This window comes from Carassius gibelio, chromosome B8 (assembly GCF_023724105.1).
Source record: "Carassius gibelio isolate Cgi1373 ecotype wild population from Czech Republic chromosome B8, carGib1.2-hapl.c, whole genome shotgun sequence".
Lineage (NCBI taxonomy): Eukaryota > Metazoa > Chordata > Actinopteri > Cypriniformes > Cyprinidae > Carassius > Carassius gibelio.
In genome coordinates this window covers 8,242,335-8,257,742 of record NC_068403.1, presented here as the reverse complement: position 1 = coordinate 8,257,742, position 15,408 = coordinate 8,242,335, and the positions used below count along the sequence as shown (strand labels likewise).

General features: G+C 35.8%; 1 protein-coding gene across 1 annotated transcript in view; it reads left to right on the top strand.

The window, feature by feature from the left end:
• xpr1a (xenotropic and polytropic retrovirus receptor 1a) overlaps positions 1–15,408 on the top strand; it is a 67,897-nt gene that overhangs the window by 32,304 nt on the left and 20,185 nt on the right. Inside the window, exons 3-4 of the mRNA XM_052563560.1 lie at positions 11,396–11,497; positions 14,283–14,503. Of these exons, the coding sequence (XP_052419520.1) occupies positions 11,396–11,497; positions 14,283–14,503 (323 nt within the window). The remainder of the gene's footprint in view (positions 1–11,395; positions 11,498–14,282; positions 14,504–15,408) is intronic.

Genomic DNA, 15,408 nt, shown 5'->3' with positions numbered 1-15,408 from the left:
CGCATCACAGCCATTGACTTTACGATCACAGAGCTTCGGCTCCGCTGATACATCCGCAGGTGGCACAGTAGACCTAGGACTACTGTCTGACAAAAAGCAGGCTGCAGTCGGGATTTTCCTTTCCTTAAAATAACGGATTACTTTTTTTAAAAAAATAACGAAGTTACTGATTACTTACGCACGAAACTAACGCGTTAAGTTACAAATTTCAGGAAAAAAGTAATTAGAGTACTCTAACGCGTTACTTTGTAACGCGTTACCCACAACACTGATAATCATAAAGGCTATTCATATGAGCACAATTAAACTAAAGGATTTATACTTTAATTTGATCCACTCCCCACAAAAAAACAAACAAACAGACATGCCAACTAGTTACTGACCTGATGCAGTCACATAGCTGAAGCGGATTGATATTGTCTTCGTGGAGCCAGGTTTAGGCTTGCCGCCATAGACGGTGTTGACAGTGTTACCGGTTTTAAGCCTCAACGGTTACATCAGTTTCCCACCATGACACCGTCCACACCTTTATTTTGATTTTTTTTTTAGTATTTGTTTTTTTTTCAAAATATTTATTTGAATTAAGTAAAAATAATAATTATAAATAATTTAGTTTAGAAGAGAGCATACACTATAATTAAAAGCTGAACACAGCTACAATGCTGCGTGCCAAGATATGAAATATTATTTCCAAGCATACAGTCCCCCCGAAAGAGTATGACCGATGATATGATTTCTGCTAATAATCCCACATATATTTATAGTGTATTTTGAAACAGCGTTAAATAAGAGAGCTAGAGCAACCCTAGCCAGGTTCACATAATGTAACATGAAAATAAGCGGGGCAGTCTCAAAACTGCCCCAATGGCTCTCAATTAGAGCACACTGCAGTTCCCCTTTTCACCACAAATTTACATTGCAAAATTTTAGAGCGCTGTTGACCTCGGGAGGGTTCAGGCACCATCTACCCCACTTATTATCATGTATACATGCCTGCCTAAGCCATGTGTGGGGTTTTAATGGTAAAACTACAGGAACAACTTGTGACAGGAATGGTCTAATGTCTTCGAGTCTTTTTAAATGCTTCACACAACTTTTTCCAGCACTTGAAAGCTCTGCAGAGAAGTACTTTTAGGCTTATTAGTCATTTCCGATCCCTAATATATATTTTCTGCATTTATTAAATTATATTTTGATATTATGAATGACAGCTACAAAATTTTATTTTATCTGCATCTCAAAAAAAAAAAATACCCAGCGAAATCATGGAGGGACTGATAATTATATGTATATGTATATGTATATGTATATGTATATGTATGTGTATGTGTATGTGTATGTGTGTTTGTGTTTTATTTTGGTTTATTTAAATATAATTTACAGATGGTTTTAATATGGACTATTTATTGGTCATTGACCATAACATGAAAATCGTTTTTGACTTATCAATATCTGTGTATCCCAAGGTAAGAAACATTATTGATATCACAATATTATACAGAAAAAAAGAAGAAATGTGTCCAAATATAATGTTTTGTTAAAAAAAAAAAGCTCTGCTTGTAGATGTCAAATGCCCTGTCAAATGTGTCAACTTGGTAAACTTTAGAAAATCCAGTAACTTTTATTTTCTACAAATTTATATATGTAAATCAAGCAAATAATTTAAGCATCATGGTTAAGTGGCGTGACATACAGCCAAGTATGGTGACCCATACTCAGAATTCATGCTCTGTGTTTAACCCATCCAAAGTGCACACACACAGCAGTGAACACACACCCGGAGCAGTGAGGTGTGTGCATCTTAATGCATCTTAAAATTGTTGGTGATTATGTTTGGAGAGTGTGGTGTTGAATTTGTGACAGGATTGCAGGCTCAACAGAGCTCTTCCATTCAAGCAGTGAGTGTTAAGGTTGGGGGTGGGGCTAAATGAGGGGGTGGGGCTGACTGGGGTGGGGTGAATCTCTGGAGGTTACATGGCCCATCATCACTCTAAGAGCTTTTACAGGGATGAATAAATATTCAGATCCACAAACACATATGTATATCCCACAGGTCCTCATACATACAGTTCACACCTTTCCAGCTCGTCACATGACCTGGTATCCATGGTAACAGTAGACAAAGGCCTTCTGCTAATTACCAGTGTGAAAAACATGACCAATTACAGATGAGCCCAATACAATGAAAGAAACACAGACAACAGGTTTTACCCACAATCCCTTTCTTTTTACAGCTGAGCGCCAGTAAGTGAGAGTCACACACATGTCCCAGCTAAAAGGTTTTCTGTGTTTCAAAACCATCAGAAAATCTAGCAGAAGCTGTCATCAACAACGGTTGAAAGTAAAATCAAAACATTTATTTTAAGACCATTTAAAAATCTTCAAAACTTTGGAATGGTAGTGAATAAAATAATATTCTTATTTGTTTCTATTTGTAAATAGTAAGACTAATTTGTGTTGCCTGGTCACTGGTATCATCAAACACATTGTGATGGAGATTTTGTCTGATCTCATAACGCGCTGCTGTGTAATGGTGCTGTGGACGGTAATAGTTGTATGTATTATTGATTACGACATATGCATAATCAATAGGTGGGTGGATTCCAGGCAGCGAAAAGGCAGGATGCCTTCCCAGTCAAAGCTGCATTGATGAGTTTGCCTGCTGATTGCTTGCAACAAGCTCTAGCTTAAGGAAAATCTGAAATGTATGCCTTCTGTGTATGCGGATAAATGTTAGCTATGCTTCGTCGCCTATGGAAAATTGAAAAAAGGAGAAACAATGCACGCTCAAAAAAACAAGTGCCACTGTGGCTCCATCTCTCACACACACATGCTGGAATGCATGTACACACAAAGCAGCAAACACCTGCTCATTCGAATGCATGCACAAAAACACACACACACACACACACACTCATGTCAAAGCAGTTGGCTGGGCGTTTGAAAGGCCGTTTTCCTGGTGGCGGTTGCTAATGGCTACAAGGTAACGGCGGGAGCCTAGTGACGGGTCGATAACAGCAATGTCAGTCCCACAAGCACAGATGACATAAAATTGCTCTTTGCTAGGCTATGTCATTATTTCAGATGAAAACATATGAGAAAGAAAAAAGACAGATTTTTTAGAATGTTTTTTAGTAGAAAAATAAATGTTTGAAACTTTGTGCTTGTTGCTTTTTCAGAATGATGCAATAGTATGTATAAGTATTTTAAAAAATGAAAAATGTAAGCACAATTTTATTGTATACAACTTTTTTGTGTGCAACTGTTTATTCTAAACACTTTATTGTAATATTATATTTGAATACAATAAGTGTGTGTGTGTGTGTGTGTGTGTATATATATATATATATATATATATATATATATATATATATATATGTGTGTGTGTGTGTGTGTGTGTGTGTGTGTATATATGTGTGTGCCTCTCTCTCTCTCTTCCACATACATATGGAGAGTCTTCAGAAAGCAGGGAGCAGCTGCTGTGTGTCTTGTGCTGGTCTCAAGAGGGCCTGAGGAGGCAGAAATGCGAGACATCTCATTAACCGCTGTTTGAATGTGTCGTTGAAGTGCCCTACAGACGCGAGACAGCTTAAGACTGTCATCAGCAACAAGACTTAAATATTGAGCATGGTGCACTTTCCTGTTTTACAATCGACTATACAGAGGTTGCTTCAACATGTCTATTCTACCATATAAAAGACAAATTAATATTATTACAAAACAACACATTTGATGTTGATAGACTGGGCAGGTGGAGGAGTGAAGTGACAAAAATGAAAAAGAGTGTGTTTAACACCCTGTCAGAATGTCATTGCTCCCATTAAAATCAGTGAAGCTGTTTAGATTGCACGTAGAATGGCGTAAGGCCTTGATTATGGTGATAGCAATGTAATTGTGTCATGTCATGATGTTCACTTGTAATGTAGATTAACTGAAACAGGTGTGTTGACATGGCCTAACTTGTTGTTGTGCATTGTTATAACTTGCTTTAATATAATCATTTTATAAATATTTATATTAATTATTTTGCTAGTAAGACAGCATATTCTACAGATGGACTGGATTAATCAAATTTGATGATTTGTAGCTTTTAGTCCATATCAGAGTAGTCTTTCTGTTCCCGGAAAATAGACCAAACATATTGATCAGTGACTCTAAATTCCTTTCAGAGGCATAAGAGGTAGGATATCCGCTAAAAATCTGGATCCAATTCTGGAGGCACTGTATCCGGCTCCAAGCATTATCAGAGTCCTCTGTATCTTGAGATCCTGTCAAAATGCTTCCATCCGGCTCTTGTTCTTCCTTGGCAGCTGTAATAGAGCTGTATGGGCACCTGTGTGTGTGTAATGGGTCTGAAAGAGCAGTGGAATGTATCCATAAACTGGTTACTGTCTTTGCAAAGATATTTAAGGGAGGAGGTGATAATGAGTAGTGTTATTCAGGTTTGAAGAGGAAAGAGAGAGAGAGAATAGAGAGTAGTAATGTGTCACATGATTTAAACCACCCACTCATGTTCGCTCTGCCTAAAGCATTTAAATCAGCTCATTATTCATTAGACTAATCTGTGAACTAGCAAGCTTATTAAGGTAATAGCTGTGCGTTAATTGGTTGTAAAACTTAAGATGAAGATTATATGTTAGTACTTTGTACATGGCTGTTAAACATATGAACTCTAATAGTGTTATTTGAATCAGGGTGAAAAGAGACTTACATTGCGTAGTATATGACAAAATGTAAAAAATTAAATATGCTCACTTTTCTGTCAAAATGCAGCCTGCTTGGACAAGAAGGGCCACATTGTGTTTGTATTGTAATATAAAACTGAAATCAGATGTAGAAGATTTTTTTTAATTAACTTTTTATTTAGCAAGGATGCATTAAATTGATCAAAAGTGACAGTAACGACATTTAAAATGGCAATTCGACAATTTGACATTTCAAATAAATGCTGTTCTTTTTGAACTTTCTAGTCATCAGTGAATAAAAAAAAAAACTGCATGACATTTTCCACAAAAATATTAAGCAGTTGTTTTCAACATTGATAACAATAAGAAATGTTTCTTGAGCACCAAATCAGTAGGCCTATGTTAGTTATTTCTTGTGGATCATGTGAAAAGCTAGAGTATTCTCACTTTACAATCACAGAAATACGTTTTAAAACATAAAACAATAATGATATTACACAATATTACTGTTTTTACTGTATCAAAAAATGCAGCCTGGGTGACCATATACTTTAAAAAACATACTCACCCCAAAGTTTTAAGCTATAGCTAGTTAATAAAAAAAAATTCTTTTTAGAGCTCTGTTCTCTGACATTTAGCGGAGATGAGATGCAGCACTTGTGCACAGAGATGTTAAAATATGCACCCCTGCTAATTCAGAGGACAGAGCTCACCGCTGGGGACGAGATTAATAAGCCTTTTGTTTCATAAGCCTCTTGGCCTGCAGACATGCTGCCTGAAGATAATTGAAAGCTCCGTTCTGCCATTCTCAGAGGTGACATTACCTCTGTAGCGTCACAGTGGAACCCTGACTTTGTAACAAACTTCACATTTGAAAAACACCAGGTGAAATAAGTTTAAATATTGTGCTTATTCCATTTTTGTTCAGGCCTCTGCTGTGAATGCTTGCTGAGGTAGACAATGTTTTCATGTCATGATTAATTCAAGAAACGGCTTGCATTTTAAAGACTAAATATAGATGTGCTGAAAGCACCTAAAAGTATTGTACTGTGTATTTAAAATTAATATCTTGCACAAGCTTTGATTTTAATTTAACGTGGTGAAATAAAAAACATACTGTGGTTTAGACTAGGGTTTTGATGCTAATTGAGTTTCATACTAAGGTCTTTTTTCTATGAACTTTACTATTTAGTTTTATACAATATCAGATATTTATTATTATGTAATTTTAAATTGTATTTTAATATTTTTTCCTGTGTATTTAATGTTTTATTAGAAATGTTTTCTTATTCATATGCAATTCATATATTGCATTATTAGTTTACCTCTATATTGAATAAATCTGCCAGACAGACATTCCTCTTATTGTGGACCTAAACTCGTGGCATTTAAAATAAGTATCCGAGTTAAGCAAAGGAGATAAATCTTCAGTGGATGTTTTATCACTGACCTTTCTAGCTTCCTGAGAGTCAGAGAGAGAGAGAGAAAGAGAGAAATCTTCACAGGGCTGTGATGGAGCTGTTTTTAAGGCAGAGCTTGCAGACGTCTGGCCTGTGTCTGACTGTGAGCTGGACTGATAACTCTTCACAGCTGAGATGCTCAGCGGGGTCGGCACACTGCCAGTCTCAGCGTCAGCTTTGCATTCCCACATCAGCTGAAGACAGAGATATTTTAAGACAGATCTCAGAATAAAACAGATCTCTGGCTGAGTCTCTGAATATTTTTTGTGTGTGTTATGAGGGATTTTGTGGAGATAAGTAGTCACTCCTTGTTTAGAGATGCATTTGTGGTTATACTAAGTGCTGTTCTCATATTAAATGTTTCCTATTATTCCCTCTCAGATTCTCTCTTAATGTGTCCTTAAACTGTTCAGTTAGGAAGAATAAGGTCTCCAGTCTTTAATGTTTCCAGATTAATTCTAATGCGATGTTTCCACCCCAGGAACCTCTTACACAATAAATGGAGAACATCCTGTCTGTACTGTTCTCTTAACAGACTCCAGACTGTAGAGTCGCCCAAATCACCCAAATTATGTTTGCTTGTTTACAAGCGTTTACTGTGAAGTCACATTCTTGTGGAATGACTCTGTGTTGATCTGTCAGTATGAAGACATGGAGCAGATCTTCCCATCTGATATCCTGAGATAAACAGTCTGGAGGATGAAAACAAAGTTTACACTGAAATAGTTGTGCACTTTGAAGGGCTCCTGTGATGCAGTTTGAAAGATTTAGGTCAAACTGTGGAATCACGAATGCCTTAATTGTAGCTTTTCTCTCAGTGCTTTGAGAATGAATTGGAATGTCTCATTATAGAAGTTTAAAAGTGGATTGTTCTAAATAAACAGTTTAAAATAGTTTTTTGGGATTGTTGGGAACACAATTTCAGAACCATGGACAGCTCATGTATCTTCTAATGAGTGCTTTCAAATGAAGCCAGGAAAATATGTTTGTTAATTCACTAGCCATTCCTGAACTCAGAAATGTTGAATTAATTCAATGATTTTTCTAAGGTGTAAAATTAACACTCCCCAAGAACAAAAAAGTTTCTTTATTGTTGAATTCTGAATTAACTAACATTTGAAATGTTAAAATATTTTCAACCTTGGATTCACCAATTAATTTTGTTAAACAGTGGAACTCCCTTCTTTTTCAATTTAGCTTTTTGTTAAGACACATCATTTGTCTTTTTGTTCTATAATAAGATAAAATTAAGACAAACTGACAAGACAAACTTTGCTGTCATCCATTCAAAGCTGCTGAAAATTCCACTATTTTAGGATGAGTAAAGTTTATATCTCCTCTTCTGCAATACTCAGCTGTTTTATTGAACATATTTTGAGATCAAAACAAATCTGTAGTTCTATTATGTGTCACACCACAGGATATTATGTCACACACAACAACAGATTGTTGGTTATTACAGGAGAAAGAAAGTTTAATTTTAAAACAAACATCAACATGTTTTTTAAACAAAACAAAATCATATTCATGAACAAAATTAAATCGCAGTAAGTGTTACTGAAACTTTTCTAGCACCCTGTTGCATGCGAAGCACAGCTAAATATGATTCAAACTATATTCATTAAGTTGTAAATTATTTAAACTATATGGCTGCCCTTTTTAAGGCATCATTTTGATTCTATTTACTTTCTGCATCGTTCTCTTAGGATCTCCTCCCTTCTAGTGGATCCCTGTTCATTTTCTGTCTATATTTCCGTGTCCTCTCTTTTCCACTAATTTATCTCCTTTAAAGTTTTTATTTTATTTATATATATATATATATATATATATATATATATATATATATATATATTAGAGAGATTTCTTGAAAATATGCACTACTATTATAAAACCATAACTGTTTTAAATAATACTTTGTGAATATAATGCCCACTGAACTGCTGGGCAATGAAAAAAAAATTATAACAATATAATTTTCCTTGATTAAAATTTAAATAATAGTAATGTGATAAAACAGTTACAGTAATTGTCACAATATAATTTTCCTCAGTTCAAATTAAAACTATATATATAAAATATATATAAAATATGTGAATAAGTGAAAACCACCCAAATCTTATACTTGGGCTAAATTTAGAAGTGAACAGGAACTAGTAGACACTTGCTAAATGTATCTTGTCAGAATGACATGTTCAGCTGAATATTTCATTGTGTCATTTTTGTGAACCAACTCAGTGGCAGCGTCATGTTTCTGACCTGCTCGGATTTCATTCCTCACCATCCATTTCACATCCCATCTGTGTCATCCACCCCGCTTCCTAATGCATTCGCCCGGTCTGGATGCTGCCGGGAAACCCTCCCCACCCCCTCCCCCTACCCTACAGAAACCAAGATTTACACTCTCAATGTGCTGCACAGCTCTCTGATGAATGAGTCTAGACTGAGACCTCTGAGAGATTCTCCCTCATGCTTACTTTGCTTTTATACAGGACACATTATTTACACGGACACTTGATGTGCATTGCTAATCATCTCCAGACTATAGAAGCTTCCTGATTGGTTGAGCTAATTGTGGCTTGAGGCACAAGAGCGCTGATGGAGAGACTGGGGCAGCTTTGAGGGTTTTCCTTCATCTCAGAGGATCTGGTTGAACTTAGCAAGGGGGCAGGGGGGCGAACGGATGGATGGAAGAGGCTTTTATGTGCTGCGTTTCATGTTTTCACTTTGTGTCTCTTTCCCAGCATGCATCATTCCTGCTTAACAGGTTCTGCCGCTCGGCTGTCCTCCTGCAATCCCACCCACACACTTCAGCCTTTTAATAGAGCGTGCCAGCGAGAGCAAATAATCACCCTCTCTAACTTACTCGGGATGATGGGTCCTCGTAAAAACCTCCAACAACAGAGTATTTTCTGTGCCTCTTTATTGCCGCCAGGCGAACAGTTTAATTCAACTGCGATGATTGAGATCTTTGTGTAGATGGGAGATAAGGGACTCGCACCCATGTTTTCAACAGTGCGATAATGCAAACAGCAAGACGAGGGTGATAAACCACATTGAGGCAGTTAAATGGATTGTAAAATGAGAGGTCATACAGCTGTCGTTCGAGGAATCCCTGCTTGCCAAGCAATGCGCTATGCTGTAAAACATGCTCAATTGAAATTGCCAGTCCTGCATTGTAATCCTGGTGGGAAAGAATTGGGAAAGAAAAAAAATGTTTAGCTGTTTATTCTGAAAGAATAGACAGATGAATCCTTTTCCTGCAGGGCTTTTTCGGTAAAACAATGCACAGTTTGATCCCTTGATCCATGGGCACAGTTAGGTCTGGTAAATCTAGGCACCCAGAGGGAAAATGTTATATTCATGTGAGCCTGCCAGGATAGAGTATGATAGAGAGAGATATAACTCCAGAAAAGAAAACGAGTGTTCGTTGCTTTATGGGATTTATGTGCAGGATTGAACGGATAGCAAAGCTCCTTAGTCAGGGAAAGTGTGCTGTGTCAGGGTTCTGTGCTTCACTTTCTAAATTAAAGCATAAACTTAGTTGTGTACAAATACGATACAGTCTCAGTTTGAGATTTAACCCTGTAAAGACTGACATATGAAATATTTGGCCAGAAAATATATATCTTTTTTTTAACTTTAGTTGACCTTTAGACAAAGTCTAAAAGACATTTTGAGTATCATGTCTGAAACATCAGGATTATGTTTTTGATTTTTAGTACTTTTAGTATTATGTAGGAGAATATAGACTCTTACTCAAGAAGGAAAAAAAAATTTGTATGCATTTTGGTGCAGTTAGGGTTAGTGGTGCTGTTATTTATATGGTAAGATGTAATTCTGATAGCTTGTAATGTAAATCGAGATCTTTATAACCATATAACAGACCACAAGCGTAAAATGCACATAAATATCATAGTTTATTGATTAAAGCTCTGGGGTTAATATTGTTGAGGGCAAAACATAATGCAGTGCAATACATGAATGATTGAGGTATGTTAAAATAACCGTTCCAAAAGCTAGATTTTTTGTATTTAAACATTTTTCTTAAAAATGCTGTATATTCTCTTGAAATATTAATAACAATATAAAAGTTATTCATATGTTGATATTTGTGTATCAAATATGATACAGTATGTCTTATAGGGCTGACATCCATCAACAATCTGAATGATATTAAAAGGATAGTTCACTCACCCAAAAAACTCACCCTCATGTCATTTCAAACCCGTAAGACCTTTGTTCATTTGAGCAAAAATGTTGATATTTATGTTGATGTTGATAGCTCTCTAGACCTCCATAGACAGCAACGTAACTGACACGTTCAAGGCTCAGAAAGGTAGTAAGGGGATTGTTCAACTTTGATTTCTTTAATACTGAAAAACACACACTGCACCTTTAGTGTTTGCATGCATGTTTTTTGGTCTGGTCTCTTGCTGAAATCATGTTCTTTTGTGTCCGGGTCATGAAACAGCCATAAAACCATTATAAGGCTAACCAGGGCTCTCGCGGTGAACAGCAGGAAGACACCACTTAAGACATCACACAGAGCTTCCTCTGTTACCGTGACAACCCAGACCTAATGAGTAGACATGCTTTTATTGTAACAAGCTGTGCTATTTGTTTCAATTTTCTTGCCGAGGTGACATGAAATTGTATTTATGACTTATTTAGTGTATGTAACGAGATGTATTTGTAGCATTCAGTGGGAAATTGATCTTTATCCATATGGATTTGATTGAATTGTTGATGTTATGTGATATTATTTATCCCACACAACCTTGGTATCATCAGAAGAAAAGACAGGTAGATGAGTAACATGCATTAAAATGATTTCATGTAGTTTTTAAGGCTAAACAATAAATCCGACTTGTATCTGATTGATATCTTTTTGTAATAGACGCTAAAAGCTTTTACCTGACTGGGTTATTTATAGAGAGAGACAACTTTGACAGCCAAATGCCTCAGGCATCCTTCCTTTACTGAAGTCGCAGAAGAGAGAGACAGCTGCACTGTAAAACATGTTTAAACATCAAACATTTATCTCAACTTACATTTTAACATATTACATTTGAAATCTGGAATGTAGATTTGTTGTTTGAAGCTCAAAGAACTGGCTTTGAGGAGTGAATATAAAGGATGGAGGCTGTGAATGTTGATGTGGATTTTGGGACATGGTCTGAGTGGATTAGTGCCCAATGCTGAATATGCAAATGAACACAGATTTACATCTTTGTGTTTTGTCTCTTTCAGTCACAGATGAAGACACCGTCAAACGATACTATGCCAAGTTTGAGGAGAAGTTCTTTCAGACGTGTGAAAAGGAGCTTTCCAAGATCAACACATTCTATTCAGGTATCGTTTCCCTCCATGTCTTCAAAAATATTGAAGAAAAAAAATGGCAAGTAACTGGTTACATGTAATCTGGATTATGTAATCAGATTTCTAAAATTAAGTACCTATAATAGGATTAAATTAAGATAAACTGACAAGACAAATTTTGCTGTCATACATTCAAAACTGCTGAAAATTCCACTATTTTAGGATGAGTGATGTTTATATCTCCTCTTCTGCAATACTGTAATAAGTATTTGCTGTCACTTCTGTTTAATTTAATGCGGTCCTGTTGAATAAAATTATTATTGCAATTTAATTTAAAAATCTTAATGGCTCCAAAACTGAGTTTATGTAATAAGCACTTACATCTTCCCACAAAAATAAACTACACATATCCTTAATCAGTCTTACAATATCTTTTTTGAGGATTAAAAGAGAGCTTTGATGAGCATTAAATCATTCATAGTTAACTTTTAATAATCGTAACTGTTTGGCTACCAGCATTGCTTTCTTTTTGTAACTCATAAATAGCACGAGTGGAAACAATCTTTACTGTGTGGTTGAACTGCAGTGCACCGCTAAATGCCAAAAAGGGATTCCCTGTGCATGAGGTCTGGCTGTACAGCACTATTTGGAAACCTGATGTAATAAGTACTGCCTGCTGTAGTCATTTTGACATGCATAAAGGGCAATAGACTATGTTTGTACTGATAATATATGCACACTGCAACATAAGCTGTGTTGTTGCTTTGACTTCAGGGTAGAAGGAATGTTTGAGCTCTACTGCCTTTAGTGGCTGGTTAGGGGATGGCACGACAAACAAGAACTTTAAAGAATAAGATTAATGGTTTTTTTGCACATTGATGCATTGTTGTATTGCATTGAGGATCTAACTCATTTCTACTCAATTCTACATCTAAATAAAATCTCAGAATGAGCGGAGACAAATGTATCAGCTTTAATTCTGAAACAAAGAAGCTGATGCCCATTAATAATTTAACATAAAAAGAAAGCATCAATAGGTTTAGTTTTTTTATATTTCAGTTGCCACTGAAAATCATTCACTCCCTCAGTGCTGCAGGTTTGACAAACAGACAAAAATGAACTCTAATCGAGTTGCCCAGCCAAAGAAAGCTGGCAAGTCCATTAGGCTGGAAAAATCTCTGACCCCATTCTTTTATTTGGATATTTGTCATGTCATGGATGTTTTTTTCCACAACGACAATATAAGATAAAATAAAGTTTAATTTGCTCAAAAATAGAGTTAGATAAAACAAAAAAGGAACAGTATTCAAACATAAACATTAGTTTAGTTATTCAGCTCTGCAGGTAATGTTGTCCGTAAACAGGTCAGATTTGAAGGTTTATTTAGTGAAATGCAAGGCGTTATCATATGTGCTGGCCTTTAGTACTGAAATCTATATAAGGATGGCAGCCACTGTTAGTGCACTATAACTAATTCTGTCTAGTTGACCCAGACTGTGTTACGGCAGAGACCCCTGCCACCCCCCTGAGTGGTCCTGAATTAACAACATAGCTTCTAAACCTTGAGAGCATACAGTCTTTGTCCCAGTGGAGGAGATCTGCTAAGCACATAAAATCTTAGCACCATCTTAACCATGTTCAGCCTGCAGAAGCACAGACCTTAGACAGGCTATTATAGCTGACTGGACACTATATTTACACTGATGTGCAGTCTATTCAATATGTTGTTTTTACAAGATCAAATCTTTGTCAAGTTCAATGCTTTCCAAACATACATTTTATGTTTTAATTTTATGTGTTGTTTGTTTGCAAATTCTGCTTGTAAGCTATTTAAACTTGTAAGCTAGACCGTTTCTCTAACTGACGAACATCTTTACGAATTTTTTTTTTTTTTGCCATGAATGCATTTTTTATGTTTATGAATTTATTCCTCTCTTGGAATTACCTGTAAGAAAAACATTTACCATTTAATGGTCAAATATTACATTCAAATATATGAAAATGTATAATGACAAATACTATTTAAAAAATAACTAATATTAAATGTATATTTTAAATATATTTAATTAATATAAAACATAAGTTTATGTATTATGAATATAAATATAAAATAAATTAACATTTATAAAAATGTTACAAAATGTATATAATGGTATTTAAATATATAGTTAAATAAATACTTTTTTAAAATATCGTGTAATTAAAAAAAAACAATTTTTTAAACTATAGTCATAATATGGTTTTGAGATAATTGGGTAATCATTAACTTGGGAACAAAGTGTGGCAGTTATCTTCCTCACTCCAGTTTTCATCTCGGACTTCTCAGGGCCTTACTAAGGGTTATAACACATACGCCAACAGGACTCCTAGTATTTACATGTCTGATGAACATAATATCCCATTTCCTTCCTCTGAAAGTGAGATGGGTTAGCAGGGTCCTGTTCACCAAACTGCGCTAGGATGCAGGCCAGCGTGGATAATGCTGTCTGAGATATCACCCTTCCAGGAAGAGGCTCATCTCTAACAGGAAATCTGTCTGCTTTACTTTCCAGTTGATGGGTAGAATGAGGGATTTATTTGTCATGTAAAATGGATTCTGGTGCATTTCATTGCCGGGTTGTAAGCCAAGCAGGCTTTATGTCTCTCAGTAGATGTAGTCGGATAATTTTTAATACATTTAAGATACAAGTTTTCCATTCTGGTGTACAACCAGGCTTTTTGTTTTCCACGTTCTCTCAAAGGCAGTAAATCAAGTAAAGTGGTAATTGTCCATAAAACTGAATTATTAATGTTGTCTTCTCTTCTTGCATCTTCTCAGAGAAACTTGCTGAGGCACAGCGCCGCTTTGCAACTTTGCAGAATGAGCTGCAGACGTCTCTGGATGCCCAGCGGGAGAGCAATGCTCCAGGGCTCCGCAGTCGCCGCAAAACAGTGTTGCCTTTGTCCAACAAAGAGCGCAACAAACATCGCAACATCAAAGACCTGCAGCTGGCCTTCAGCGAGTTCTACCTCAGCCTCATCCTCCTGCAGAACTACCAGGTCTGAAGTTTGTCATGGTTTTTGTTTTTGTTGTTTGTCTTCTCTTGTCAATGTTGTCAAGAGGAACTTGGGTTTCTTGACCTTTCTGCTGTTTCTTTATGTAAATGCTTATTTAATTAATTATTAGCTTTTCATCAATTCAGAAACCAGTTTCCTTTAAAAAACCCTGATCTAAATATTGATATTCAAATTCTTGAAACATGTTTCATAGATATATATAAAATTTTTACTATGGATGTTCATTTCGGCTTATTTTCCCGACCGACAACCATTACTTGTTATTCGAACATTATCCGTTAACTGATTAGATTCGAATAACAAATTATAATTAAATCGATATTATTATCACACACTTGCAGCACTTCTAAGAACAGAGAAAAACAGAATAAATTAACAAAATAATACTAAAATAGGCGTACAATAAATATTTACAACTAAATAATTAACATTAAGACGATGAAACGAAAACACACTGAATCCTATGCACATTAAAGAACGAGTCTTTTTTTTTTCCTGTCAGAAACAAAAATAAATAGCAGGCCTACCTCAGTGCACAATGTGTCTATATATAGTTTATATATACAGTATATATATTAAAAAAGTCGCCTAAAATGTCAATGTGCTGTGCGCATAGTCTGTAATAGAGCTCTGCGTGGAACTTTTTCGTAATGCTGTTTCCGCTGAATTTTCTGACCATTACTGTCCGTTCCCGCAACGTGTGTGTGTCACTCCCACGATTTGTGGCAACTTCCACATACATTGTTATACTGCTTATAATTTTATTGAAATCGCTTTTGAATGTGCGCTCCCTGTTAATTTTTACTTACGATTTCACATTCACATATTGGTCAGTTGTTTTACTTTCGGTTAACGTTTTAACGGTTAATAGGAGCATTCCTAATTTT